Source organism: Phodopus roborovskii, unplaced genomic scaffold (genome assembly GCF_943737965.1).
Source record: "Phodopus roborovskii unplaced genomic scaffold, PHOROB, whole genome shotgun sequence".
In the NCBI taxonomy this organism is placed as follows: Eukaryota; Metazoa; Chordata; class Mammalia; order Rodentia; family Cricetidae; genus Phodopus; species Phodopus roborovskii.
This window is the reverse complement of record NW_026126469.1, coordinates 28,382,263-28,408,930: the sequence shown is the minus strand read 5'-3', so window position 1 is coordinate 28,408,930 and position 26,668 is coordinate 28,382,263. Positions and strand designations below refer to the sequence as shown.

Below are 26,668 nucleotides of genomic sequence, written 5' to 3'. Positions count from 1 at the left end.
TCCTGAGCAGGTGAGTTTGAAGTTCAGATACAAAAGGTAGACATATTTAAAAGAGATGCTAAGATGATATTAAAAAAAAAAACCTGTAACTTACATTAAAACCCACAGCTACATCAATAATTACATTCTCAACACACAAATTGGTGAAAGACAGTGACCATAAGCAGAACTGGACAAGGGCTGAGGTAAAAGTCTTGGATTTTCACTCACCAGTGACACCCAGAACCTCCCTGGCCCTGAGTAAAAGGCACGGAGGATGGGAGAGGGGGTTGGTGGGATGAAGATCTCAGGCAGAGGCTCCTCTTCCTCTTCCTCTTCACCATTGCCCTCCTCCAGTAACTCCTCCTCTCCAAACGCTTCCCTCTGCTCTGCGAGCTTCCTCCTCCTTGCTTCCTTCTCCTTCTCCTTCAGCTCCCTCTGTTTTTCTCTCCTTTCAATTTCCATTAATCTCTTTTTAAAAAGATAATAGACATTTTTAACGTGTGTTATTCTATGGCTGATCATGACAAAAAATTGTAGAAGGAAGAAGGAAGTCATGGTTTCTAGAAAAATCCACAGCTTGAATACGATACCATTTACACATAACTACCCTTTGGGGATACATTTGTATCATTAAAATTCAAATCTTTGTGATGAGCATCATTTCTTCTTAATCTCTTGATACCCGTTGTATTGAAATCATTTTGGTCATTCTTCCTATAAGGGAAGGAAAGTGCTATGTTTTCTCAAAGCCTGTCACTGTCAACCCAGGAACCATGTGGACTAAAATAGGCAGTGAGGAAATTTGTGATGTAGCCACTCAATCTCAACAACTGTCCAATGTAGAGTACCCCAGCACCAGTAGCCCTACGTCCTATTTACCCCTCAGAACTAGCTTCCCAACGTATATGCTTTCTTCACACTAATCATCTCTTCACAAAGCATCACAGTGGCTCAAACTGGTGTAGCTTGATTGGCATCTAAAGAGACCTTCACTCTAGTCCTGTTACATCTGCTACACACTGCATGAGGCCATTTCACTGGCCATTCTTCCCCTCCTGAAAACACTGAGAAGTGTCTAAATGGTGGCCTCTCCAGGGTTCTCCCAGCATATTCCCTCTCTCTTCCTCTCATTCTCTCAAGCTTCTTCCCATCCTCTGAGTATTGACTGTCACTTCCAGGATGAGCATTGATTATCACTTCCAGTTATCCATTTTTGAAACCCTCATCCCTCCATCAGCAACATCAGTCCTGCCACACCCTGAAGTTCCTTTCTTTGTACTAGGGTTCTAGTTATCTATCCGTTATTGCTTCCTACTACAGTTGTCCACCTTCCTCCTAGCGTGTAAACTCCTTCAGGCCAGGGTCGGTTTTAGTTCATTTTATTTGTATTCTCCCAGAATTTCAAATAGAATATTACATATTCAAATAAAAGAAAAGGGAGATAATGTTTGAAGAACATCTCATACCAGAATCTTAGACTTGACACTTGAGAAATGGAAACATTTGAGGAGCAAGCCTTTGATTTCATAGGAGACAACATCATGATCATCAACATCCTTAATGGTTGGGATTGGACATTCAAGAATATAACCATTCTCACAGACCGTCATTAAGGTGCTCTCAGGCTAGAAAAGAAACATCAAGCATATCATTTACATGTAGGCATATTTTTACAAGTTCAAAAAAATAACAAGCCTGGAAAAAATATAGTGATCTTTTTAAAAAACAATACACCACTGTAGTTATTAGTGATAATTCTAGTTACTAATGATTATCATAACATTAGCTTAATTATTATCATTTATTATTAATCACTAACCCTAATTACTAATGTTAGACTTATATTTGTTTCCTTTAAAGGTATCATAACTTATTCCTTAGCCCAATACATGGTTGTGAAATCTGTTAGCTTAAAGGCAGAAAGTTCTAATTAGAAATGCTGAGGAAGTCTGTGGTATGAATGACTTCCCAGCCCTTGACAACCATCCTCTGTCTTCCTAAGTTGATTTAAATGCAGATGTTCTCAAAGTCTTTGTTTTCTTTCCAATTCTCTTCTCTCTCCATAAGTGTGCTTCCAGAAGTCTTAAACATTGACTTCCACTTCCATAAAACAGATCCCAGATTTATCTGTCCAGCATAGAACTTTCTTTTGCCCCAAACTATATCTGGGAAATCCCTATCTTGGCATAGTTTGCTATTTATCTACCATATACTTAGCATTCTGTAACTTACTAGAGATGGAATTGTTTTTTTTAAAAAAAAAAAGCTGCTATTCTCATTTCCATTATGGCATTTGATTCCAAAGGGAGAGCATGTCAGTGACCAATTCACACAGATTAATATAAATTGCAATTGCCAAAGTCCTGCCAAGAGGCCACAAGAGCTGCACAGTTGTGGGCGATTTCCTGAAAAAGTGGCATCTAGCTTGAAGGAGTAGATGAATAAAATATACTTATGATTTGAGGTGTGTGTGAGCACTGTGTGTAAAAAGGAGACACTGTGGCAAGTGTCCCGTGGCACATTTGAACTTTAGAACAATGACGAGCTCGTAAAGCATCACCTAGAGCAAAATCGCAGGAGGAAGGAGAGACAGGGCGAGGCATTAAGGGATTTAATGCCTGCTGACTGGATGGAAAGACTGACCAGATGCAAGAGCTGGGAGCAGAAAGGCACTAACATTGGAGGAAGAGGATGCTTCAAAATGGAAGGAAAGGTCAATGGGGTCAAAGGACGCTACAGTATCAAGCAAGATAAGAATCAAATATCAGGTGGGTATTAATAGTGCCTTCAGCAGAACTGCCTGGTGGAACCTCGGAACTAGAAGACAGGCAGGAGCCACAGCAGGATGGAGTGAATGTGGAAGGCAACGTGTCCTGGGGACAGTCAGAGCTGCTGAGAAGGGAGATGGGGGGGGGGGGAAGAGGTAGCTGTAGAAGGACAGATCACGGATATTTACTTTCTGTTAAGTGGTAGAGACTACCCAGTGAGCATCACAAAAGGGTGAATGTGTGTGCCAGAAAAGTGAGAGGGATAATGTAAAAGATTGAAGAGAAGCCAGCCTGAGGGAGTCTACTCCAAAGGACAAGAGGCAGAATGGCCACTAGGGAGGAAGTGGGGGAGCGCCTCTGTGGTAAAAGGCAGAAGAGGAGGGAGACAGAAGCAAGAGAGACTCATCTGGTAGGGAGAAGGCCCTGGCCTCTCTGGGAAGTGGTGCTGAGTGCAACAGTCAGGGAGGAATGAAGCTTTGAGGTTTGAAGGCGCTCATCTTGTGTGGGAGAAGGCACTGGTAAGAGCCATCCCAAGGGCTGCAGAGAACTCATTTAAATCCCTATATTCTGGGGAGCTAGTAATCCTCCTTGACATAGTCTTCGGATGACACTGGTGGCAATTTAGGAAAATTAGCTGGGGCAGCTCAGGGATAGGTTTTTGCCAAATAGGAATGAAGAAAATGCCACCCAAGGGGGTGGGGGTGGGGGCAGGGCTCTAGCTCCAAGACACTGAAATTTAATCTTGAGGACAAATGCTAATGACTTACATAATTGGCCGGGGACCACATCAGCTGGCAGACAGGCCCGGGAGTATTAAAATAACCAATTGGCTTGTAATCTTTTTCCACATCAAAAAAGAAGACAGTATTATCTTTACTCTAGGGGGAAAAAAAGAGACACACACACCCAACATATATTACTATGACATCAATCTCATAGAGCTCAAAGATTTAACACCACATAGTCTATCTTATTCACACTTATAAACACAATGGTCATACACCCCAGATTAATGTTACATATATATGTATGTGTGTGTGTATATATATATATATATATGACTTCATATATATGATTTCAAATGTTTGATTCATTTTTCCAAGTGTTTCAATTCATACTTTTAGAAATGTGATTATATATGTGTATATGTATATATACATGTGTGTATGTATGTATATATACATGTTTACATATACATATGTGGATATATCTATATATATTTAATTTCTAAAATAATTCCACAGTGCATCTGCTCACCTCTTACTTCCTGTAGATTATCTGGTTGTTTCCTTTATCTGAGGCAGCCTTTTGTTGTGGTTTGCTTTTAGTGGGGTATGAAGGATGAAAGTAGAGCCTGCTACGTGCTACATAAGAGCTCTCTCACTGAACTTTATAAACCTCACCTAAGGCAGCCCTGCTTAAGAACACACTGATGTTATAAAGTAGTGATTGTAAGTAATTCATGCAACGTGACTCCCAACAGGAATTTTCTAGTCATTTAAAATACGCATTAAAACTTCATTTATGAGACTATTCTTATGTAATATGATACAGACTGTACTAGAAAAAAAAAGAAAGCAAAATGTGAATTAATTTTGGTCAATAAGTCACAATGGAGTAGGTGGATTTACAAGGGAAGGTAAGTGTGGAATTCCAATAGGAAATGAGAGAGAATCTCCACTTACCCCAGTGGCTAGGATCTCCCCTTCACGTTCATAAGCTAAAGCTGTGACTTCAGCTGTGTGGGGTTTGAAGACATGTTTCAAATGTAACTCAGCTTCTAAGTTTTTCTTCCGTCCTGCAAAAAGTGTAAGTCCTTTTGGATCATAAAGTTCCAGAATCCGGACAACACCATCCTGGAATCCTATGATAATCTGTGCTGCAGAGAGGCTCACCTTGGGAAACAATCAAAGGGGGGGGGCTAGATTTAGTTAAGAAATTCTCAGTGCTCAAGTGCGCGCACACACATACAAGTCCACATCTTGTTTCCATTTGGGTAACTTAGCATTGGCTTCCCTTTTCAACTCTTGGTTTCATGTTATGGCAACCTCCATCAATTCCAGGGCATGTATCTGTTATAACCACAAGCAGGGTAAGCAATTCAAGCTTCCAATGAGCAAACACTAACACTGTGCCTGCCTCCTGTGCAAAGGGCACCTGTCACCAGCAGTTTGGGGTGAACACAAATAGACATTAGCATGTAGATGAGTATAAAATAGGAGCTAACATAGGTGCCAAAGCACAGAAACATAGCCACTTAGAGCATTTATCACATAAAGCCAACCTAGATTGAGGACTCCTCTAAGGCAAAAGTGGCGGAGCTGAGATCCGACAGGTGCTCAGTCAAGAACTAACTAGATACAAGAAGACAGAATAAGAACCCGTGAGACTGGACAGAGCCTGTGCAAGGGTCCAGTGTCAGGAGAAAGTAGAATTCAAGGAAAATTCAGCCTGATGAGAGCAGACTAGAGTGAAGGAGCCATGCTACCATAAGACCTGGAGGTAGAGACAGAAGATACCAGGACACAGAATGTCTTACAGGATACACTGAAAGTAGTCTTTATCCACACGATAATGGAAAATCAGACCTGTGGCATGCCGGGAACATTTTCTCTGTGGTTTCATCCCCAAGTAATAAGAATGAGTCACTCTGAAAATAGTCCCTTGATGCTTAAAAGGCATAGTTGCATGGACAGAAGATGCCTCAAGTTCAGTTGCATGGTTACTTTGCAAAACAGCTATAACTATGCCATTGGTGGCCTAAAAATAGATCCTCGTTTTAAAAATTAACCCTTGACAGTGAAATCATGAGGGTGTCTGCAATGTTCTAGGTAAAAGAAACTAACTTGAATTATTTATACTTCTAAAATTCTGAGCTAGGAAATAACTACATCTCTACCAAGTATCTCTGATGCAGTACATTTTCCAGTGTTTCTGGAAGAATTGGATTAAAACAACAGACTTACTGTTAGGGGTACCCAAGTAATGGAAGTACCTCCTTGTTTGAATTTCGTTTGAACCAAAGGAGTTTTGCTAGCAAAATCATAGACACGAACAGAACCTACAGGGGAAAAAGTTTCAAAAGAAACAAATTATAAACATACAATTTCTTTAAACAATCTTAGCTCACTTTTTACATAGTACATATTACAGGATTAAATGCCATAACTCAGATCAACTGATAGCCTAACAGCCCTTTCAATTTGTATTTATTTTTCCTTTTAATTATTTTTAAATGAATATTCATAGTAACAGATTTCCTTGTGGCATGGTCATGCATACTTAGTTTTGGTTTGCTTTTGGCCACATCACAGACATCATCTGCTCTCCTCCACCTCCTAGGCCATCCCCACTGTCTCCGCCTATCCCCAGCATCGGTCCTTTTACTTCCACATCACACATGTGCTGTTACCCTCTCTATCGCTTCCCTTAGAGCCTCTTTTTCTCCCACCCATGGGTGCTCTGAGAGTTTGATAAAAGGCATGAGTTGTGGTTGAATGACAAAAAGTGGTCCTTTGCACAGTTTACAAGATTACGAATACCCAAAGTCAAGAGAAAAGAAAGGTGATGAGAAGAGAAAGGACATATCTATGGTTACTAAAAAAAATGAGTGGCATTTTCATACTTTATAATTATGTCTTTGTTCTAATCGCTAATTGTGTCTGCTGCTGTCTGCATACTTCCCACTCCAAAATTCATCTTGCTTCCATTCAATGGGATTCTCTTTTGGAAGACTATTCAAATACTTTTATTAGCGTATATTTTAAATTTACATACAAACACGACCAGGTATATTTTCACTAAGAATTCCCATTTCCAAGACTAGAGTGATAGCTGACAGTGAAGTGCCTGACATACAAACCTGGGGACTTTAACTGGGATCCCCAGCATCCATGAAAAAGCAGCCTGTAACCCCGGAGCTGGGGAGGCAGAGACAGGGGAGTCCCTGGAACTTATTGGTTGGCTAGCCTAACCACTTGGTGAACTTAAGGTTCAGTGAGAGACCCTGTGTCAAAACATAGGTTGGAATGCAACGGAGGAAGACACATGTGTGGCTACCACATACACACACACCAGAGCACATGCACATATACATGAATGCGCGCACGCATACACACACACACACACACACACACACACACACACACACACACACACACACACACCAGGCTTGGAGGGTAGTTCATACATACAATCCAGGGAAGTTGTGGCCATGAGATAAGTGAGAGGAGAAATAGCCAAGGCTTCAATGGCTCCAGAGTGGAAAGAGAAGAGGCATTCTGGGTCCTGGGTCTGAGAACAAACAAAGAGCATACCAGATATCAAAAACAGAGAAGCACAGAAGTGAAGTCAACTTTAAAGAAATGTAAACAGAACCCTATAACATAATGTGTCTTGTTACTCTAAGAGAAATTTTTAAAGTATGACAGATTAGTAAAAGCACTGGACGTGGGCATTAGGAAAACCAGATGGCGTCTTGGCTCTGAAGTTAATGACTAATTTTACACTGATCCCATCAAATGCTAGCTCCCAGGTCTTCCTGCTGGCTCAGCTGAGCAGCTGTAAGGATCGCATGAGGTAATATAAATGAGGACTCCGTCTATTTAGGAAACATGCAAAGAATAAGGACATAGTCCCTTTTTTATTTTATAGAAACAATGATCTATGTGGAGAAAGATGAAGCAGATTTTTTAAGAAATATATCAAAGAATTTCTACTACAACATTTAGGAGAAAATAAGGAAAATATGCACTTACAATATTTGAAAAGCTAAGGTCAAGCTTCCATATGGCTCCGTTGGCATCCTAAAAAATTAAAAAGCTAATAATATTTTATAATTTTTAATGTTCACCAAATTAAAATTATTATTTCCATGACTCATTAAAATGAAGATCAACAATAGCATCTAGTGCTTACATATATTATAGTGTGGTTGAAATATGTTCAAAATATCTTCTATATAAGATTATAAACACATAATAAGCAATCACATAATGCTGTAACATGGAGTGTTCTAAGTCCAAACAATCAATTTTATTTCTATTTTAAGCTTATGTCCTGGTACAATTAAAAAGGCAAAACAGAAGAATGTAACATACCTGAGCCAGCCAAAAGTTATTTCCAATTTCATTCATCTTTATCATTGAGAAGATGTTAACATTCTTGTCCACTTGAAGTTCATTGATGGGCTCTATCTCCAACAATCCGGTATCGTCTATAATGTCAGCAGTATCTATTGTCTCAAAATCCCAAATCTTATAGAAAGCAATAAGAAAGTATTTTATCACACAGAAACAATGCCCCAACTAGACACCAGAGGCTAAAAAATACAGGTGCCAGGTATGAGTGACTTCTTTTGGAGTTGTTGGCCAGTGAGGTCCCATTGGCCACCAAACATAACAGGCTATTTCCATTGCTCTTGATGATGCTTCCAAAATTGGATGGTGAGACCCTGTTGCTTAAGATGCTGTATGCTTGAGTCATAGAACACAATTGGTACAGGCCTGTGAGCTTCAGCCCTACTGAGTAGCTTTCATGGTGCTAGAAAGTGCTACATATGCTCCTGGAGGACAAAAGTAAAACTCAGTTATTCCCAGCTACGAACCCTGAGAGCTACAACTGGCCTTGGAAGACGTGTAGTGATATCTTGTTTATACTCTACCAAATAAAGCTTGCTTGAAGATCAGAGGGCAAAGCTAGGCACTAGTTAACAGTAGAGGTCTGTACAGACAGACAGGAAGTGATATGGCTGGGTGGAGAGAAGAAACCGTAAGGCAGAAGGAAAGAGGAACTCACTCTCTTTTTGGCTGGGAAGTTGAGTAGGTAAGGTGGCTGTGGTTTGCTCCTTCATCTCCGTGATCTTTCAGCTTTTTCCACAATATCTGACTCCAGGTTTTTATTATTAAGAACGCATGCTACAGACATGTCCATTGGTGTATAAGTGGCAGATGCATCATTGGGGTAACCAACTTTCAGACTGAAGTTAAGCCCCACTCCACAAGATGAGACCCATACCCGACATCATTATCTGACTTAGAATTTATGGCTAGACAGTTTATGGGCTCTACAAGGGAACCAACTGCTATTATGCAGTTAAATAGACATAGTATTAAACTGACTTCCAATGACTTATTCTTATACCCATAGATCAACGTGTCTCTCAACCCTTGTCTGAAATGCTTTTCTTTTCTCTTTATTTTGATTAACATGGTGGCTAACACAGTGACCTACAACTGGCCAAGGTATAGAGAGTTAGAGACTGTACAAAGCTCATCCCTGAACTGCAGAAAAAGAGTAAGAGCACGTAGTGGTGGGTGACTATGAGGACACAGCATCTTCTGGGCAGAAGTGCAACTGCACATATGAATTCACAGTAGTTGTGACGACATGTACAGAGCCCACGCAAGCCCTAGCCAGACCAAATTCCAACATGGAGAGGGGAGTAGGCACCCAATTCCAACCCAAACTCAAAGCTATTGGGATTTGTTAGCTTCTGGGAAAGGGAAAAACAGTTTTCTCTAAGAATACAGCCCCCTGTAAGTTGACCACCCTTCCAGTGGAAGCCCATACATTCAAGAGTATATGGACAGTGCAAATTGGTCTCGAGGAATTTAAGAGTGTAAAGGTCCCAGAAAAATCATGTACCAAGAGGACAAAGCAAATCACAAGAGTACAGGTTTGTGAAGAACAGTGGTGTTCACAGAAAGGGCCATGCAGGGTGAATGGGAAATATAGGACAGAATAGCAACTTGGGAGGCTTAGTTTCTGAAGCAATCTTCCAGCTTCCTCCAGGCTAAAAATAGGACAGCTTTCTCAGTGAAATCAATGAATTCCCTAGCTCAAGGGCTTGGGAAAGGGCTGTACATAGCAACTCCCACCCACACATCTCTGAGACTATTTCCAATCAACATTCTCACCACCAGCCTGGCAATGACACCTTTAATCCCAGCTCTCAGAAAGCAGAGGCAAGCATATCTCTAAAAGTTTCAAGAACAGCCTGGTTTATATCGTGAGGGCTATGTAGGGAGACCTTGTTTGAAAAAAAAAAAAAAAAAGTTCAGCATTTTCATTCCTTAGAAAATGCCCGCCCACAGTGGACATTTTGAAAGGATGCATGCCCAATGTTTATCAGTTGCTATTATGAACTTTCATTTTCTGAAGCTCCTATGTAAGCACCTGAAGCATAAGAACAAGTGAAGTGATCCCCTTCATAATGTTTCAATTAATTTTGACAACAATACAAATATTTATCATGTGAGAAGCATTATTTAAAGTAAGTGTGTCTTGGAAATAAGTGAGCATTGACAGCCTCCCCCCATGAGGCAGCCTATAAGACAAAACCACCTAGGTGAATTGCAAGTCTTCAGTGGAGTGCCGTTGCCTTACCCGAACACAGCCATCTGAGCCAGCAGTAATAACTTCCCCCTCATCCAGCATTATCTGGTTAATGGGACCCTGGTGACAAGACTTCATGCCAGTTCGACAGAGCTCCACCTTGATGAGGCTGCCTTCCCAAAGCAGCAGGTTACCCCACTCTGATCCTGAGAGTACCTGGCAGGTGTGAAGACAGAAATGTGCATAAAAATGAAATATGTGTATATGGGCCTCAAACAGGTAAGAGTTGCTTTCAGTTGCTTTTTATTTTTACTATAAAGCTTGAGGATAGAAGTAAAGAAAACAAATAAAAATCCAGCACTACAGATTCAACATGCAATTACATTTTGATGTGTTTCCTTCCTTCTAGAGCCCTGTGACTAGGGTGTATGCTAGTGGCAATTTGTTCACAAATGCTTGCAGTAGATCTCTTTATATACCTCTTAAGGGCAAGATTCTGCAGTGGAATGACTAGGTCAATGACTAGGATACTTAAAGTCTTTCCCAGGTGAGGCTCTATGTCTAAGTGTAGAACTGTCTGCTGAGTTGTAGGCCACTACTGGGCTGAGCAGATTATAGCTCAGTTTCAAACAAGGAAAACATTTGGGACCACCCCCAAGTTACTCTATCTAATTCAGCAGCTCCCAAAGAACATGCCATCAAACACTGGTTCTCGGAACGCTTAATGAATGCAATTAATAGTAATACTTAATGGTGTCTGGGCTTTGTGTCAGCATTGCCTGAATACTGTATTTATACCGGTATTTAATGCTCAAAGCCACATGCACTAGGTACACTCATCAGCATCACCATATGCAATTGGGCACGTGGTGCTTATTTTCCTAGCTGTAGCTTTGTTCTCACCCTCACAAATGAATAATGTGAGCCAGTGATGACTTTGACTATTATCTCCCTGTTTTACACAAGAAAAAAAATTAGACAAAAATGAGATACAAACACTTAATCCATTTGCCCCTTAGTTTCCCAGAGAAGCCCAGATTCTGGTTCAAAAGCTATGACTCATAAGTCCTAGCTCTGACCACACTGTCTCAGAAGCAGGAGGACAAGGAAACCAGGGGACATGTATCTTTTCTGTGGGATCTCTGTGCAATTTTGTCTATGAGAGTCTTATTTCCACAGACCCTTAGTGTGGGCCAATGCATACTGGGAAATTCTTTCCTTCTCATCTGCAGGAACTGATGATTTTAGCTCAGTCTTTCTCACTAATTTTACCTCACTTGCCTATGTGACCCATTACTTCAGCTCACATTAGTAGAATCTTTAATTTGCCTTTTTATCGAAGTGTTTTCTTTGGTGAATACCAATGGTGCACATTTGTGTGGCACAGTGTGATAACTTGATTCATGTATGCAATGTCTGATGGTCAAGTCAGGGTCATTAGCATTTCCCTCTCCTTCAACATTCATCGTAAGTTTGTGCTGCGAGCTTTGAATGCCTGTGTGTAGTTCTTCCCTAAATATTAAAGAGATGGTTGTGAATCAGACACCGACTGTTAGAACGGAGTTCTTCTGCATATTTGTACTTTGGTATCCATTGTCCAATCTCCCTCTGTCCCCCTTCCCTTTGCTAACCTCCAGGGACCATGGAGGCTTGTACCTCAACCTGTATGAAAGTAACTGTTCAATGATTAAAGCCACCTAAAGGGATTAAAAACTTACAAGGCTTTCTTTTCTGAAATGTCAGTCACTTCCAGCTTTCTTTGGTCCTCAGAGCAGGATGCCCCGCCCCCATCGGCCCTTTTATCTATATGAATGTTCATCATTTTGATTCCAGATTTCCCTCCTGACAGCCTACCTGGAACTCTACGACCAAATGTTATCTACTGCTTCTCCAATTTCTAACATTTCTCTTCCCATGCAGCATGCCAGGTTGTTAGACCACACACACACACACAGGCCAAGACCCAAACATCCTTCTCAATTCAAAGTGTCCATTCTTCTCCAACATGTGTTAATCTGATCCACCCTCTAAATACCTCTAAATACCTGATACTCATTCCTAACCCTGAATATTTCCTTCTGTAGCTTTATCATTTAAAATGGCTACTTTCCCCTTACCTCTACTGGAATTTCAGAGACACAGGTCACACCATACTTTAAAGAAAGGCTATCCTGATGTTTACCTTAACAAGCATTCAGAGTTTGAAGACAGACTCATTAAGATTGCTATATAGGTTTGGGGTTACAATTTAACCAGCGCCTATGGCTTTTTGTCAGGGAAGAGAGGTGAGTGGTACATGCATATGTAGGTGCCTGTGTGCATGAAGCACATGGGGAGGACAAAGGTCAACACCAGCATCTCCTTTCCCACCCTTATTTTATTATTGTGATTCTGCCAGAGTCTCTGACTGAGCCAGAAGCTTGCTAATTCTGCTAGACTGGCTAGCCCAGAGACTTTGATTTCCTCCTATATGCCGTACTTTTAATTGACACTACCCCATCACTTAAATGACCAGATCATTTGATTTCTTAAAGTAATATTTTTGTGCTGGCATGTTCTTATAGGACAAGTGATTGAAAGTAACACAGTGTAACTCATTCTAATAGGAGGCCCAATAAAATATTAATGAAAAATGGATCCTTGGTGCCTATCATTTTAGGCAAAAAGTCCATAGATCTGTAAGAGTAAGAGAAAAGTGAACTAATAAGGTCAGAAAATCAAATTGTTTTACAATTCTACAATATCAAAGATATCTCTGTAAAATGATTCCATCTTCCTGAATGACAATATGACAGCAAAACAAAAGACACATGATTGATTAAAACCTTGACCCTGTAAGTTCCTTGGGACATCATGCCAAAAAAGGAAAGACAATATAAATTATTATAATTCCATGACATCATTGAAAAGCAACAAGCTTGTCACTATGTTAATACAGGAAAATGCTTCATACTTCATATGCATAGAATATTTACCAAAACCAGGAAATGGTGAGTACATATGGATTACAAAAAAAGTTAGGGGAAATGTTTTCATTTCAATTGATAGTCCAGAAAAAGTAAAATGAGGTTTTCGCTAGTTGGATAGTTACAGTACCTGCTATCATCGACAGTCTTACAACGTGTGGTTGATGCCCAGATAAGTATGCTTTCATTCACACACAGTCTAGTTGCCGAGGAGTGCAGACACACTCACCTTCCCATCCGGAAGCTCAGTGTAACCCTCTATGTCACTTGTGGATGTTTTGCCAAATCGCCCCAGTGACCCTTGCAGCTTGAGACCGGTGAATGTAAAGGCCATCTCCCAGAACCTGCCGACAAGAGGGGAGGAGGCCAGATGGACTGGTCAGTGTGGCTCCATTTTATCTCCAACTGATCATATTTCATAAGCACCCATAACTTCATTGACTTATCTGACTAACATGTAGTGTCTACTCCGTGTCGGGCAACACAGATCCATCGCTGGAGGGGACAGTCCTTTGTCTTTGCAAGACCTGAGGTTTGAGTTGTGCTGTTTGCTGCAGCACTTACCAGCCACACGTGAAAGTTTAGACCAGATTGAAAGTAACAGATGCTGAATGAGAGTAAGATAGATAGAGACAGTCTATATTATTCCATCCAGGAAGCAGAACAACGGTGTCATGGAATTTGGAGCCACAGACTTGAGCTCAGGAATAGACATTGCTTGTGGAGAATGACTGTGAGAATTCTTGTTTCACCATGAAGACCAAGGTGCTGCTACAAGAACCTCATAGGGATGTGTTTCTTTTATCTATGCTGGTTTTGCAGACCAATCCCCTATAACAAAATTTTTAAAATACAGTAAAAGAAAAGGGGAGGGGGAGGAAGGGAGAAAAGGTAAACTATTGGTTAATTTGAAAAAGAGCACATGCTGGGCATAATGGCCCATGCCTTTAATCCCAGCACTGGAGGGAGGCAGATAGATCTCTGTGAGTTTGAGGCCAGCACGGTCTACAGAGTTTCAGGACAGCCAATGATACACAGAGAAACCCTGTCTCAAAAAAGGAAGGAAGGAAGGAAGGAGGAAGGAAAGAAGGAAAGAAGGAAACACTTATGAAGCTAGCGAGATGACCCCACAGTTTAAAAGCACTCCTGCTCTTCCAGAGAACCTGAGTTTGGTTCCCAGCACACACATAATAGCTCACAACCACATATAACCCCAGTTCCAGGGGATACAAGGTCCTCTTCTGGCATCCACATATACTACACACGTGTGGTACACATACATGTACACAGGCAAGACATTCATAAACATATGTACTGGCTGGTTTTGCAAGTCAACTTAACACAAGCTAGAATCATCAGAAAGGAAGGTGCCTCAGTTGAGGAAAAGCCTCCCTGATATCCAGCTGAAAGGTATTTTCTCAATTAGTGACCAATGGGGGAGGGCTCAGCCCTTCGTGGGTGATGCCATCCCTAGGCTAGTGGTCCTGGGTTCTATAAGAAAGCAGGTTGAGCAAGCCATGGGAAGCAAGCCAGTAAGCAGCACCCTTCGATGGATTCTGCATCAGCTCCTGCATATAGGTTCCAGCCCTAGTTCAGTTTATGTCCTGGCTCCCTTCCATGATGAACTATGGATGTAGAAATATAAGCCAAATAAACCCTTTTCTCCTCCTGAACTTTTTTTATTTTTTTTGGTCACAATTATTTTGTTGCAGCAATAAAAACCCTAAGACAACATAAAATATAAATAAGTATTTTTAAAAAATATGTGAAATCTCCTAATTTTAAAAACAATTCTTTGGGGATTTTGTGTGTTTTTCAAGATGGGGTTTCTCTGTGTAGCCTTGGCTATGGAAAATTATCCCCAAGCCTTTGTTCCTCTTAGAGGCTACCTTTACCCTATTCATTGGTTTCTTTGTTGGGCACCAGACTTACTTGATGTGGCCTAACCCTGATGTGGTTAGCTGCTCATCATCTTCAGGATTGAAAGTGACCTTAAAAACGTCCTGAGAAAACGCTTTTGTCCTCAGTGTAGGCTGCTCTTCTCTCCAATTCCAGATGGTTATTGTGTAATCAGGCTGACTCCCAACCGAGGCCAGCAAGGTCCCTTCATTGTTAAAGTCTACATACGCGTAGGCCTTCTCTGTCCCATCTGCAAAGATGAGTGGGAGTCTGATAAATAAGAGAGAAAGCTGAGTTCACAGGGGACACACCTATCATCCTAGCACCGAAGGCTCTGCTGAAAACTAACAAGATCCTCCGTTGCAAAACAAAAACTGAGAGGGAGGAGGAAGAGGGGAATGCTCTTGTGATCTGTGTTCATGTTCAAATGTTAAGACTGTACGTGTGCTGGGGAGATGGTCCAATAGCTGAAGTGCCCAGTGTGCAAGTGTGGGTACCCGAGTTCACATGCCAGCATCCAGGTTCAGGTGTCGTTCCCATGGTTTAAATTAAAATGCCCTGCTCTCCCACCCCACACCTACCACCCTACCCACCCCCACATTCCCCATTGCCCCTCCCTTTCTCCTTCCTCCCCCCCCCTTCCCACCACTACCCCTGCATTTACAGTTTCCTAAGACAAAGGCTGATAAACACAAACATGACTGGTATTTCTGATCAGGTGACTGGATTGTATCCTTGAAGATCTAGGTGGGCGTTCAATCAGTTGAAAGGTCTTGAAGAAGGAGACATTCTGCCTGGAGACTGCCCATGAAGTCCTTCCCAGGAATTTCCAGACCATGGGGCTGACCCATAATGTTCAGACTTACTAGCCTAGATAAACTATAAGGCAATTTCATTCAGTAGATTTCCTTCCTACCTCTTACCTTTGTTTCTCTACTGAAACTTGACTAATTCCAGAGCCTAAGCCATCTTCCTGATATTAATCTTCATGTGGACTATTCTAAAGACCCTCTTGGACTCACCTCGGAGGATTCTGTAGGGCCTCAGAGAAGGATATTCATAGATAATAATATTTGGAAAACTTCCTTTTTCAGCAACTGTGAAGTAAGTTTTATCTGGATGAACCTAGAAAAACAGAATCTCACTAAAATATTAAAAGGAAATTTTCACATTGATAATCCTATCCATGCAGTACTTAGAAATTTTCACATTGATAATCCTATCCATGCAGTACTTAGTGGCTGTTATTATATAATTGGCTAATTAGACTATACTTCAATCTAAAATTTTAAAAAAATGAACATCTGATAAACACTTGATGGATATGATTTGAACTGAAAACTAAAAGAAAGTAAAAATAAAATGAAAACTGACCTTTATTAAGGCTATCATTTTTAATATCACAAGTACTAAATTCATAGTGAGACTGATAGCTCCAATCTTTAGTGAGTGCCTGAATCTCTTGAAAGGTTCTTCAAAAACACGGATCTCAAGTCCCCCACCCAGAATTTCTAAATTCGCATATTTTTAATAAGTGCTACACTGCTGCTGACCTAGATGGCTGTGTGAGAAGAGCTAAGCAGGGCCTGGTGACAAACCCCTGCATAAGTGACCCTAAATTGTATCCAGAAACAGTCACAGAATGTATGTGTCAGTCCACTTACTAACTGAAAGCGGGCTTATGATGGACAGAATTTATTTGCCTAGCTATTCTGAAAAGTTGTAAATCCAGAACTGAAAGACAACATCTATCAAGGGCTTTTGTTTGCATCACCCTGTGGTATAAGTTGGGAGGGGAAGAAAGGGTGAGAGCTAAGGTAGGTGTGTGTGTGTGTGTATGTGTATGTGTGTGTGTGTGTGTGTGTGTTTTATGGTGTTAATTTACTAAAAATAGCAAGCAAGTCTAAAGTGGCCGTGTTATAATAAATACCCACCATAACCCTTGAAAGCAGCATGGATATATAGATATGGTCTCTGGGCCGTGGTGTTTGCTTTGCATCTGGATTATGTGCAGATCAGTGAGGTTTCACCCCTTGTAAAAACGCTCTTAAAGATTTCTGTAAAGTAGCCCTCATTCTGTAGTCATGTGATAGTTTCTGCTCCGTTCGATGAAAGAAAGAACAAAGCCCTTTGTTAGGGACAGACATAGCAGACATTAGGCAGGGACAGAGACCAAGATTCAGAATCGTACAGGAGGTTACAGATAGACCAATGACCATAGCTACAGAGAAAGGGAAGACACAGGGAGAGAAATGGAGAGTTCAACTTTGGGCTCACTCTTGGTCAAGCTCCTCCGAAAGGAAATATTTGATTTTTTTTTTAATTCAACATCATGATTCTTTACTTGCAGCTACTGAAAAACTAACACATGCATATATAATATGTATAATATATATATAATATATATAATATGTACACACATTATATTTACATACACACACACATATAAATAATATTACTTTCTCTTCAAGAAGCTAAAGCAGGAGGATGCCAAGTTTAAAGCCAGTCTGGGCTATATTCTGACTTCAAGGCCAGCCTGAGCTATATATTGACTCCAAGGCCAGCTTAGGTTACATATAAAAACCCTATCATAAAAAGAAAGAAAGAGAAAGAAGAAAAGGTCTTAGAATAAAGATAGCTGTACATCTCATGTGACCCCCCCCCATAACACCTTGCATGCCTCTGGTGCCTAACAGCCACTGTGGCATTCACAGAAAAACTAAGACCCCCCCAAGGTCACTAAACGTTACATACCCCAATGGCACCAATTCCTTGGCCACTGCTACTGTGCAGGTATATTTGGTCCTTGGTTTTAAAATCCAGCAGGACCAGTTGGTTCCCAGCAATGTATATCACGGTACTGCTATCCAGAAGTTGTAGGTTGGCCCGTTTTTTGCAGTCATAGCCAAAAGAATGCCTGAGGTTAGGCTGCTAAGGAAAATAAGTGAAACAAATAGCCATCTAGGAATAGGAGGAGTGATTAAAACAATGGAGTCTATTTTTAAAATCAATATTCTATTTAAACAATAAAGATTTGAAATAAATGTAGCTTAACTGTACTCTGATACTTGGAATTTTTCTATGGATCACAAACACAATCTTATTTTTAAAGTAAGTAAAAATACTCATACAACGATTTAGTTTCTACTTTATTTTTTAGAAGAAATCCTGAGATTTGGAAATAAGCAGATAGCTTTTGTAAGTAGATATCGTTTTCCTCTTGGAGTACCACAAAACAGTGTGTGTGAAACCAAGTCCACATCTTCACCTTAGTATTGGCCAGTCAAGTTTGTTGAATTCATAGTAAAAATTATTTTTATTATTACTTATGGGGTGTGTGTGTGTGTGTGTGTGTGTGTGTGTGTGTGTGTGTGTGTGTGACTGAACTCGGGTCATCAGGCTTGTGTGGCAAGTATCTTTACTCACTGATCTGTCCACTAAAAATATTTTATAGGCCTCTTCATTGATGATAAAAGGAACTTAAAATTCTGGCCTGTTGGAGCTGCTGGATGGTTTATTGGGTAGAAGTACTTGCTGCCAAGATTGATGACCTGATTCTCATCCCTTAATGGGAGGAAAGGGCAGGCTCCTGAAAGGTGTCCTCTGACATCTGTGTACATGTCCTGACACACATGGGAACACACACGTGCATGTGCGCGCGCACACACACACACACACACACACACACACACACACACTAAACGTAAGAAGCAAATTTTTAAAAATTCTGACATTTGGGGAAGTCTAATACAAATTTTGATAACATACCGACTGTACTAGTCCTAATTAAAACAATATAAACAAGTTATATGTAAAGGCAAGCCGAAGTCACCATGGAAATCGTCCTCTAATTACCTTCTCACAGACCTAACATACTGACAACAAATACAACACACTCCTATCAGTGCCTTCCATGTTTACCTGCCTTTACAACCCCACCAAAACTTGCTATGCCATGGCCTGAATGCTCAGAATTGCATGATGGGAAAATACCAGCCTTGACAATGGTCCCATCAATGCTTTGAGATAAGAAAGCAATATGTCACTAGACAGGCATTGGCCAAGAAAGGTCAGCCTGGAACAAGAAAAACATGGCAATGAGAAGCTTCACAGACTCCTTCCACATCTCATGAACTGCCCAGTCCATCTGTGCAAAGAGCATCCTCAAAATATCCTTGCTCCCTATGGCTGGCATCAAACAAAAAGTTTAGTTTAAATTAAAATCCCCTGCTCTCCCATCCCACACCTACCACCCCACCCACCCCTACATCCCTCATCGCCCCTCCTTTCCCTCTGTCTCCCACCCCCTCCCTTCCTTTCCACCACCACCCCTGCATTTTTTACAGTTTCCTAAGACAAAGGCTGATAAACTTTTTCTTCATAAGGCAAGTAAATCTTTAAGCCTTCTAGACCAACTGCTCTTGATCATAACTACTCCAGGTGCTATTGTTGGTACATTGAAATGAAACTTTCCCAAATTATAAATGTGTAGCTGGAGTGGATACTCAAGGGTGAGAAAATCCAGTGGGATATTTGCTTCTGGCGTCACATAGGGTGTGGAAACAAGCTCCTCATAATTGTAGAAGAAATTCGCTGATATCTTCTTTACAGTCTCCTCTGCCTCTTCCTTAATCTCAGGAGGAGGTTCCTGGGTTACTAAAACATGAAAATATTTTAGCTCAGAAGGGTTGAACCTTAAAATTGTATTTCACAAAGTCAGGGGGCTGTCCCAGCAGTAAGAACAAGCACTCACCTGAACAGTACTTCACGCTACCAAACTTAAGAGGAAGAATCGAGAGGTTGTGCACGTCTAAGAGAGGCTGAGTTCTGCCCATGCTTTCTTTCCACAGGGAGAGTTGGGGAACTCTTAACTAATCTGGGTTACAGCACTCCCTTGACCACATTATCCCCATATCAAGCACAAGGCTGTCCAACATGGTCCTCAGAAATAGAATGTAGCTAAACTACCCTACCATGGTACGTGTATTTCTTTCTGTTCATAACACATGTTCACATCCTGCAGAGTTTCTGTTTCTTAGACATATATACAAAAAGCTATTTAATTTGTCCAAGCAACTTGCCTTTTAAACAGTGACAATTACTGAGAGAAAGCTAATCACACTTACAACTAGTAATCTGAGGAAAATCTTGAAATGAAGTTGAATTTTGTCCCATGTCTTCAAAGTCCAGGTCATCATCGAGGTATGATTCTTCTTCATCGGTATATAGGTCATCTGTGGTGTCTTCTTGAGCTTCTTTTGAAGATATTAAAGACAAGTTGTTTTAGTAATTTCACAAAATTTCAACTAAATGTTCTTATTTCCAAAGGGACTAAAACCTCTTATTTGTTGATGCTTTAAATGTAATGAATTTTTTTTTATTCAAAATTTCCTAGAATTACTTTACTTTATTGGTCTTAAACTTGCACAAAATCCAGAAACCTTTTCTGTGAGTTCATTTTCATTTTCACTCCATCTCCAGTTGATGTCCCTTCTGACACACTAACAAGAAATGATAAACAGCGAGGCAGACAAGTGCTGGCATACTGATATCATAACCCCAACTCCACCTATGCTATGCTATAGTGGTGCTATTTAAGAGTAGCCGCTGAGTGTGTTCATTTCTCTCTGAAGTAAAATAAAAGAGAATTAGCTAAAATATGGGCTTCAGAGTAAATGAATGAGGGGGAATCAAGATCAGAAGTGACTTCCGGTATAGGCAACATTCATTTCAAGTCCAAACATGGACATGCTTAAAACACACATTGTCGATCACATGAAAGATGGGGAGACTTTCAGAAGAACACAGAAGAAACAGCAAGTGCACCCAAAAGTTCCTAGTAGATCTGAGATGAAGCTGAAAGGCTAGAGACAGGTTCAAGACTAATATAAATGAGAGCAAAGGTCTGGGTCAAGTCAATTAGCTGGGCCACAAGGCAGAATTCCACAGGATGTATGCATTGGAATGGAAAGAAGGTAGCTGGCCAGCCCAGACTCAGCTACGCTCACAGGGGCTCCGGAGAGCTACTCCCTGTAAGCACCTGAGTTCTTTCCTGTGACTCGAGCAAACAAAAGCTACTTCCTCACCTCTCTCATTTGCAGCCTATGAAATCCATATCTCACCCAATTCAATTCCCAAATAACTCATTGAAATGGGCCAGAAGAAGCTGAAGAGATGGCTTGGTAGTTTAGAACACTGGCTGCTCTTCCAGAGGACCAGGGTTTGATTCCTAGCACCCACATAGTGGCTAACAATTGTTGTATGTAACTCCAGTTTCAAGAGATTCAATACCCTCTTCTGGTCTACACAGGCACAGTACATATGTGGTGCAGACATACACACAGGCAAAGAGTCATAGACATAAAATAAAAATAAATAAGTGGGCTAGAAAGCAGAGGCTTTGAAAGTTTTTTGTTTTTTTGTTTTTTTTTTTTTTTTTTCTCCAATGTCAAGCATCTCCAAGTGGTTGACTCGGGGCTTAAAACCTAACTCGAGTTCTTTTTCCACTAAAAACCCGCAAAAGACACAGATCTCATAGAGGAAACAGAGATCAGATATTCAGGCAGATTGCTCTTAACATAGACAGCTGCCATTTCTTTCACTATTCTAAGACAGGGTCTAAGGTAGCCCCGCAGTTCTCAAGGTGGCAGTTGCTAAGGCTGAGAATGAGTCTGAAGTTCCGATCCTCCAGCTCCCACCTCTAGATTGGCTGGGATTACACCTCCATTTTAGGCAGTGAAAGGGGTCAAACCCAAGTTCTCTAGTATGCTAAATCCAGAGAGACAATCTAAGAGCTAGAGATAAAATAAATAAATTAATTAAACAATTAATTAGATAAAATTAATGCATAGATGTTACTGCTAAGGAACAGGAGAGTTTGTAAGGGAATTAAACAGGGAAACCATTTTTGTCTACACCCAGAAGGCACTCTTTTTCAAAATGATCTGACCTAAATTTGATAACAAAAAGGAGTATATTAGCATCCCTACATACGTTTTGAATCAGATCTAGAAGACTGCCTGCCTTCACTCCTTGACTCTGATCTTCCCTCATTAGCGTCCGGGTCATCTGGTTCCTTCATATCTTCTGTAAGTACAAAATCAGAGAGAAAAACATCATTCCAGAACACAGGCATTAACAGATCTTTCCCCACAATGAATTTCACAAGCACCAGAGCCCGTGTGTGCTGGCACGCCTGCATCCAAGATGACATACAGCCGGAGTCTGTGGCCACCATCAGACATCTCCATGAGAGGGAAGACTGGTCACAGATGTCCTTTCTCCAGGCATACTTGGTGCTCTGGTTTCCCACAGTGAAACACAATGCCCAAGCCTACCTTTCCTCCACATGCATTTCCCCGAAACTAAAACTAACATTCTGCCACTCTTCTTTTGGTCGATTTTTTTTTTTTTCCTTTCCCCCTTCCTGTTATCGATCCCCCTTGGGTTACTGCTCTGATGCATTTCAAATCTACTTTTTTTTTTTGAGCAAACCTGATATGTCTTAAGTCATATACAAGACACCGAATTACCAAGGTACAGGAGAAAAAAATGTGAGTAGTCTTGAACTTCAGGGAGCTTCTTGATTAGAAACACAGGCATCAAGCGGCAGTGAAAATACATGAGTGCTACCAGAAACGAAAATGAAAGACTGATGTACTCTGGGAATGTGCAACAAGAAAGTTCAGCTATGTTCGGGGCTTAGGGAAGGGGGCGTTTGAGACAGAAATGATGATGACTTGGCACAGGCTGGGGGGTGGAAATATGTGAGGCAGAGAATACCTCCAAAGGGCTGAAGCTAACCCAGTATTAGGAGCAGGAGCCATGTATTACTTTACACATTGCTGAGACAAAACACCTAACAAAAGCAACTTGGGAAATGATGGCTTGATTGTGGCTCACAGCTCGAGGGTACATTCCATCATGGCAGTATGTCATGGCAGCAGGAAGTTGGAACAGCTCATCGCATTGCAGCCACTGCCTGGAAGCAGAGGGCTTGAGTTCTTTTTTGTTTAGTCTATGACCCCATCCCATGGATTGGTGCCATCATCCACACTGAGGGTGGGTCTTCCCACCTCAGCAAACTTCATACAGAAAATCCCTTGCAGTCATGTTCAAAAGTTTGTTTTCCGGAGACTCTAAATGATGTCAAGTTGACCATCAAGATTAACCATTGCAAGAGGGGGACGCATATGAAGCAGAGGCAGATTGCTGAATCATGTGGGAGTTTCATACCATTCTCTAGGGATATCTGTACCTCCCTCTCCAATGGCTGTAGGACTATAATTCCAATCAACTGCATGTAAGCAGCCCCTTGCCATTTTTGATTTTTTTTCTAATAGTCTTTCTAACTGGGGAAATATGGTAATCGATAATTTCTTTGTAAAAAAAGAATAAAAGATCAACATTCAAAGTGTTGGAAGGAAAGTCAACCTGTTCTCTAGGCTGTCATGATGCAGTTTCTAAGATGGTGAAAGAAGATAGTTTGCTTCCAGGGGCCACTTGCTTTCCAGGGCACATGGCTTTCTGGAACTCCTGGTGTGTCTACCTCCCAAGGACTTGAAGCACAGCTTCCTGTTCTGCTCCCTGCTAGCCGAAAGGTTCATGAGTTCATTTTTTTACCTGCTGCCTTTCTTTTCCTACATATATTTTTAATATGCTATAACTCAGTGGTTCTACACCTTACTAATCCTGTGATCCTTTAACACAGTTCCTCATGCTGTGGTGACAAGCTCCCCAGTTGTAAAATTATTTCGTTGCTACTTCATAACTGTGATTTTGTGACTGCTCAGAATTGTAATGTAAATATTTGGTTTTTATTTATTTATTTGTTTGTTTGTTTATTTATTTATTTATTTTGATGGTCTCAGATGACCCCTGTGAAAGGGCTGTTCAACCCATAATGGGATTGAGAGCCACAGGTTGAGAAACACTGCTGTAATTGAATATAAATTAGAAAATTCTTGAAAATAATAGCCATGGCCCTACTGAATTTACTCATAATTATTAGGTAGAAAAAAAATAATGATGGCAAGTAGGACACTGCAAACAAATTGAACCCACAATGAAAAAGGTAAACAGATACAAGGACAAAAGTATCACATTGCTGTTAGGAACTAGCAGCCAGCTGACCCCGGCCCCCAACGATGGGCGGGATGCTCATGGCCATGTCATTGCTACATCAGTCTTACTTGGCCCTTACCTGGCGGCTCAAGCTTTACCGGGCTGCCACAGGACTCAGTTACGCATGCGCAAGCCCCCCTTTTAAAACAAGCATGCCAAGCACGTCTCTCTCTCTCTCTCTCTCTCTCTCTCTCTCTCTCTCTCTCTCTCTCTCTCTGTCTGTCTGTCTCTGGCTCCTGCTCTCTCTGGTCTCTCTCTTTCTGGCTTTCCTCTCTCTCTCTTGCTCTCTCTCTCTCTGCCCCCCTTGCTCTCTCTCTCTCTCTCTCCTGCTTTCAGTTGGCCACCAGCTACCCCCTCTTTCTCTCCCTTCTCTCAATAAACTCCACGTGGGCGCTGACTCTCGGTGTTTGTGTTTCTTAGGCATTAGCTGCAGCAAAAGAACAACAATTGATTTCTGCGATGTCATGAAAAATGTATCTCACATGGCCAACATTACCATGAAATCAGGATTAGCACTACAAATCCAGTCAATGTCAGGTTGTATAGAGTATGGAAGAAAATTCTAGAACCCAAGGACTTAATCCGGTAATCTGAACTACCAATAGTGGGAGGAAAAAAACAAAAACAAAACCTAGGATCGTTGTTATATTTCCTGGGTAACACAGAGTGATGGAGGATATGTAGGATGATTGTGAACAGCCCAGGTACAATAGACTCCTGGAATCCATTAGCAGGACTGCTGACATGGAGCAAAGTAGTATTCAGGCTTTTTATTTGTTAGCTTTTTTTTTTTTTTTTTTTAGAACAAAGAGATTGGGAAATTACACTTTTAACCTCATGAGGTTTTGTAACCAAAGAGAATTGGGTTCATATTCCAGCTTGGGCAATAAACAGGACCTTTAATCTTTCTATCCTTGTTTATGTACGTGTATTTGTAGATGTGTGACATCTATAACTACTATTTGTCCCTGTATATGTATGTTTATGTGTGTGTATGATGTACAATACCTATACTTCTCAACTCTGATTGCACCTCATAGTTACCTGGGAAAAACAGAGTCTGGCAAGCTTTTGTGCAGGCAGGTATAAAAACCAAGGCTAACAACAAGGGGTTAGTGTGAAATACATAGATTTCTCACGTGTGGTAGTTGGTTTCACGGGCAATTATACAGCTCTCCTTTAACACTGCTGAAACTCAATATGTATGGTCGTCCCAGCAATTCAATAGGCTGAGGGAGGAATGTTTCCTGAGCCCAAGAATTCCAGGACAGCCTCTGCTGTCCTTAACATAATCAGTTCTCATACCTACTGAGTTACAGGGATGGAGCCAGGTCATCTGGCTTGCATTATCCATAGGCGGCAAGTGTTTTTACCTGCTGAGACATTTCACTGGCCCACAAGGAAGTTTTATCTAGTGCAGCATTAAAGGGAACATATTAACATCTGGTCCAGCAATATTAGAAAAGTAGTTTACAATGTTAACCAGGCTGGGAATAGTGGCTTCTGATTCAGTCTAACTGGGTTTAAGTTGGGAAATGTTAGGTATTTAATATCTCTGTACTCCAAATTCCCATCTTAGAAATGTGGTAACTACATCACAGACCTGAATCAGTACAGTACATTTAGTGAGACCAGCAGCAAAGCTGCTGAGGATGGTATGTGGCTCCAGCTGAAGGCCACACATCTGAGAATATAGGAACATCATCAATTGGACTCAGTGGGTTTAAAAATAAAATAAGAAGGCAACAAAGAGATGGGTGAGTGGGGAATAGAGATGGGCCTGGGAAGAGTTGGGAGAGAGGGTAAGATGATCAAAATACGTTGTAGGAAAGTCTGAAAGAATAGTAAATGGCACATAGCCACGGGGCACGTAAATAGTAAATATGCTTTCAAATAAGTGAAGATGGTGGCATTTTAAGACATGACCAATCATCTTCCATTCAAACAGTTCAGCTAAGAGTGTAGCATGTCCTGTTATTCAGCTCTAGATCTTAGTACGTTTAAAATTAAGCTCAAATTTCTCTCTCCAGCTTGGATCCATTTGGCCTTTGTGCTCTCTTTTGAGAACACAAAGAACAAAGGCTGCAGCATTACAGACTGTTCTAGCTTTCCCTGGGATATCCTTTCCAGATGAAGCACTCCAATTCTTTCAATTATTTCTCAACGACATAATTTGAACTTTTTTCAAAATTATAATAAATAAATAAATAACCCAGTGGTGCCATGTCTTTAATCCCAGCACTTGGGACAGAGGCAGGAAGATCTCTGTGAGTTCAAGGCCAGCCTGGTCTACAAAGCAAGTTCCAGGATAGCCAAGCTGTTATACAGAAAAGGCCTATCTTGGAAAAAAAAAAAAAGTTAAATAAATACATTCCCAACGTATTAGGTATCTCCTCAAAATGTTTACCTTCCTAAAAATTTTTAACCTTCCTTTCTGGACACTTGCCAGAAGTGAGAAATCGTGGGTTCACCAGATTACCTGACTGCCTGGAGACATTTACAGCCTTCCTCCAAGGCAACCTAAGGCTTCATCTTTGCAGGGACAGACTGAATTATATGTTGACTCCTCTAAGTCAGTGTATAACAATGGGAATG

At 40.9% G+C, this 26,668-nt stretch overlaps 1 protein-coding gene across 1 annotated transcript in view; it reads right to left on the bottom strand.

Moving 5' to 3' along the window:
* Nucleotides 1-22,053, bottom strand: part of Cfap44 (cilia and flagella associated protein 44) — a 68,227-nt gene extending 46,174 nt beyond the window's left edge. Inside the window, exons 1-16 of the mRNA XM_051191526.1 lie at nt 21,944-22,053; nt 20,077-20,202; nt 19,456-19,606; nt 17,705-17,867; nt 15,973-16,075; nt 14,984-15,200; nt 13,281-13,395; nt 10,137-10,301; nt 7,850-8,005; nt 7,508-7,555; nt 6,944-7,043; nt 5,717-5,811; nt 4,436-4,645; nt 3,518-3,628; nt 1,449-1,607; nt 211-450 (exon numbers count right to left, since the gene is read on the bottom strand). Of these exons, the coding sequence (XP_051047483.1) occupies nt 211-450; nt 1,449-1,607; nt 3,518-3,628; nt 4,436-4,645; nt 5,717-5,811; nt 6,944-7,043; nt 7,508-7,555; nt 7,850-8,005; nt 10,137-10,301; nt 13,281-13,395; nt 14,984-15,200; nt 15,973-16,075; nt 17,705-17,867; nt 19,456-19,606; nt 20,077-20,202; nt 21,944-22,031 (2,247 nt within the window). The 5' untranslated portion in view covers nt 22,032-22,053. The remainder of the gene's footprint in view (nt 1-210; nt 451-1,448; nt 1,608-3,517; nt 3,629-4,435; nt 4,646-5,716; nt 5,812-6,943; nt 7,044-7,507; nt 7,556-7,849; nt 8,006-10,136; nt 10,302-13,280; nt 13,396-14,983; nt 15,201-15,972; nt 16,076-17,704; nt 17,868-19,455; nt 19,607-20,076; nt 20,203-21,943) is intronic.
* Nucleotides 22,054-26,668: the final 4,615 nt, after the last annotated feature.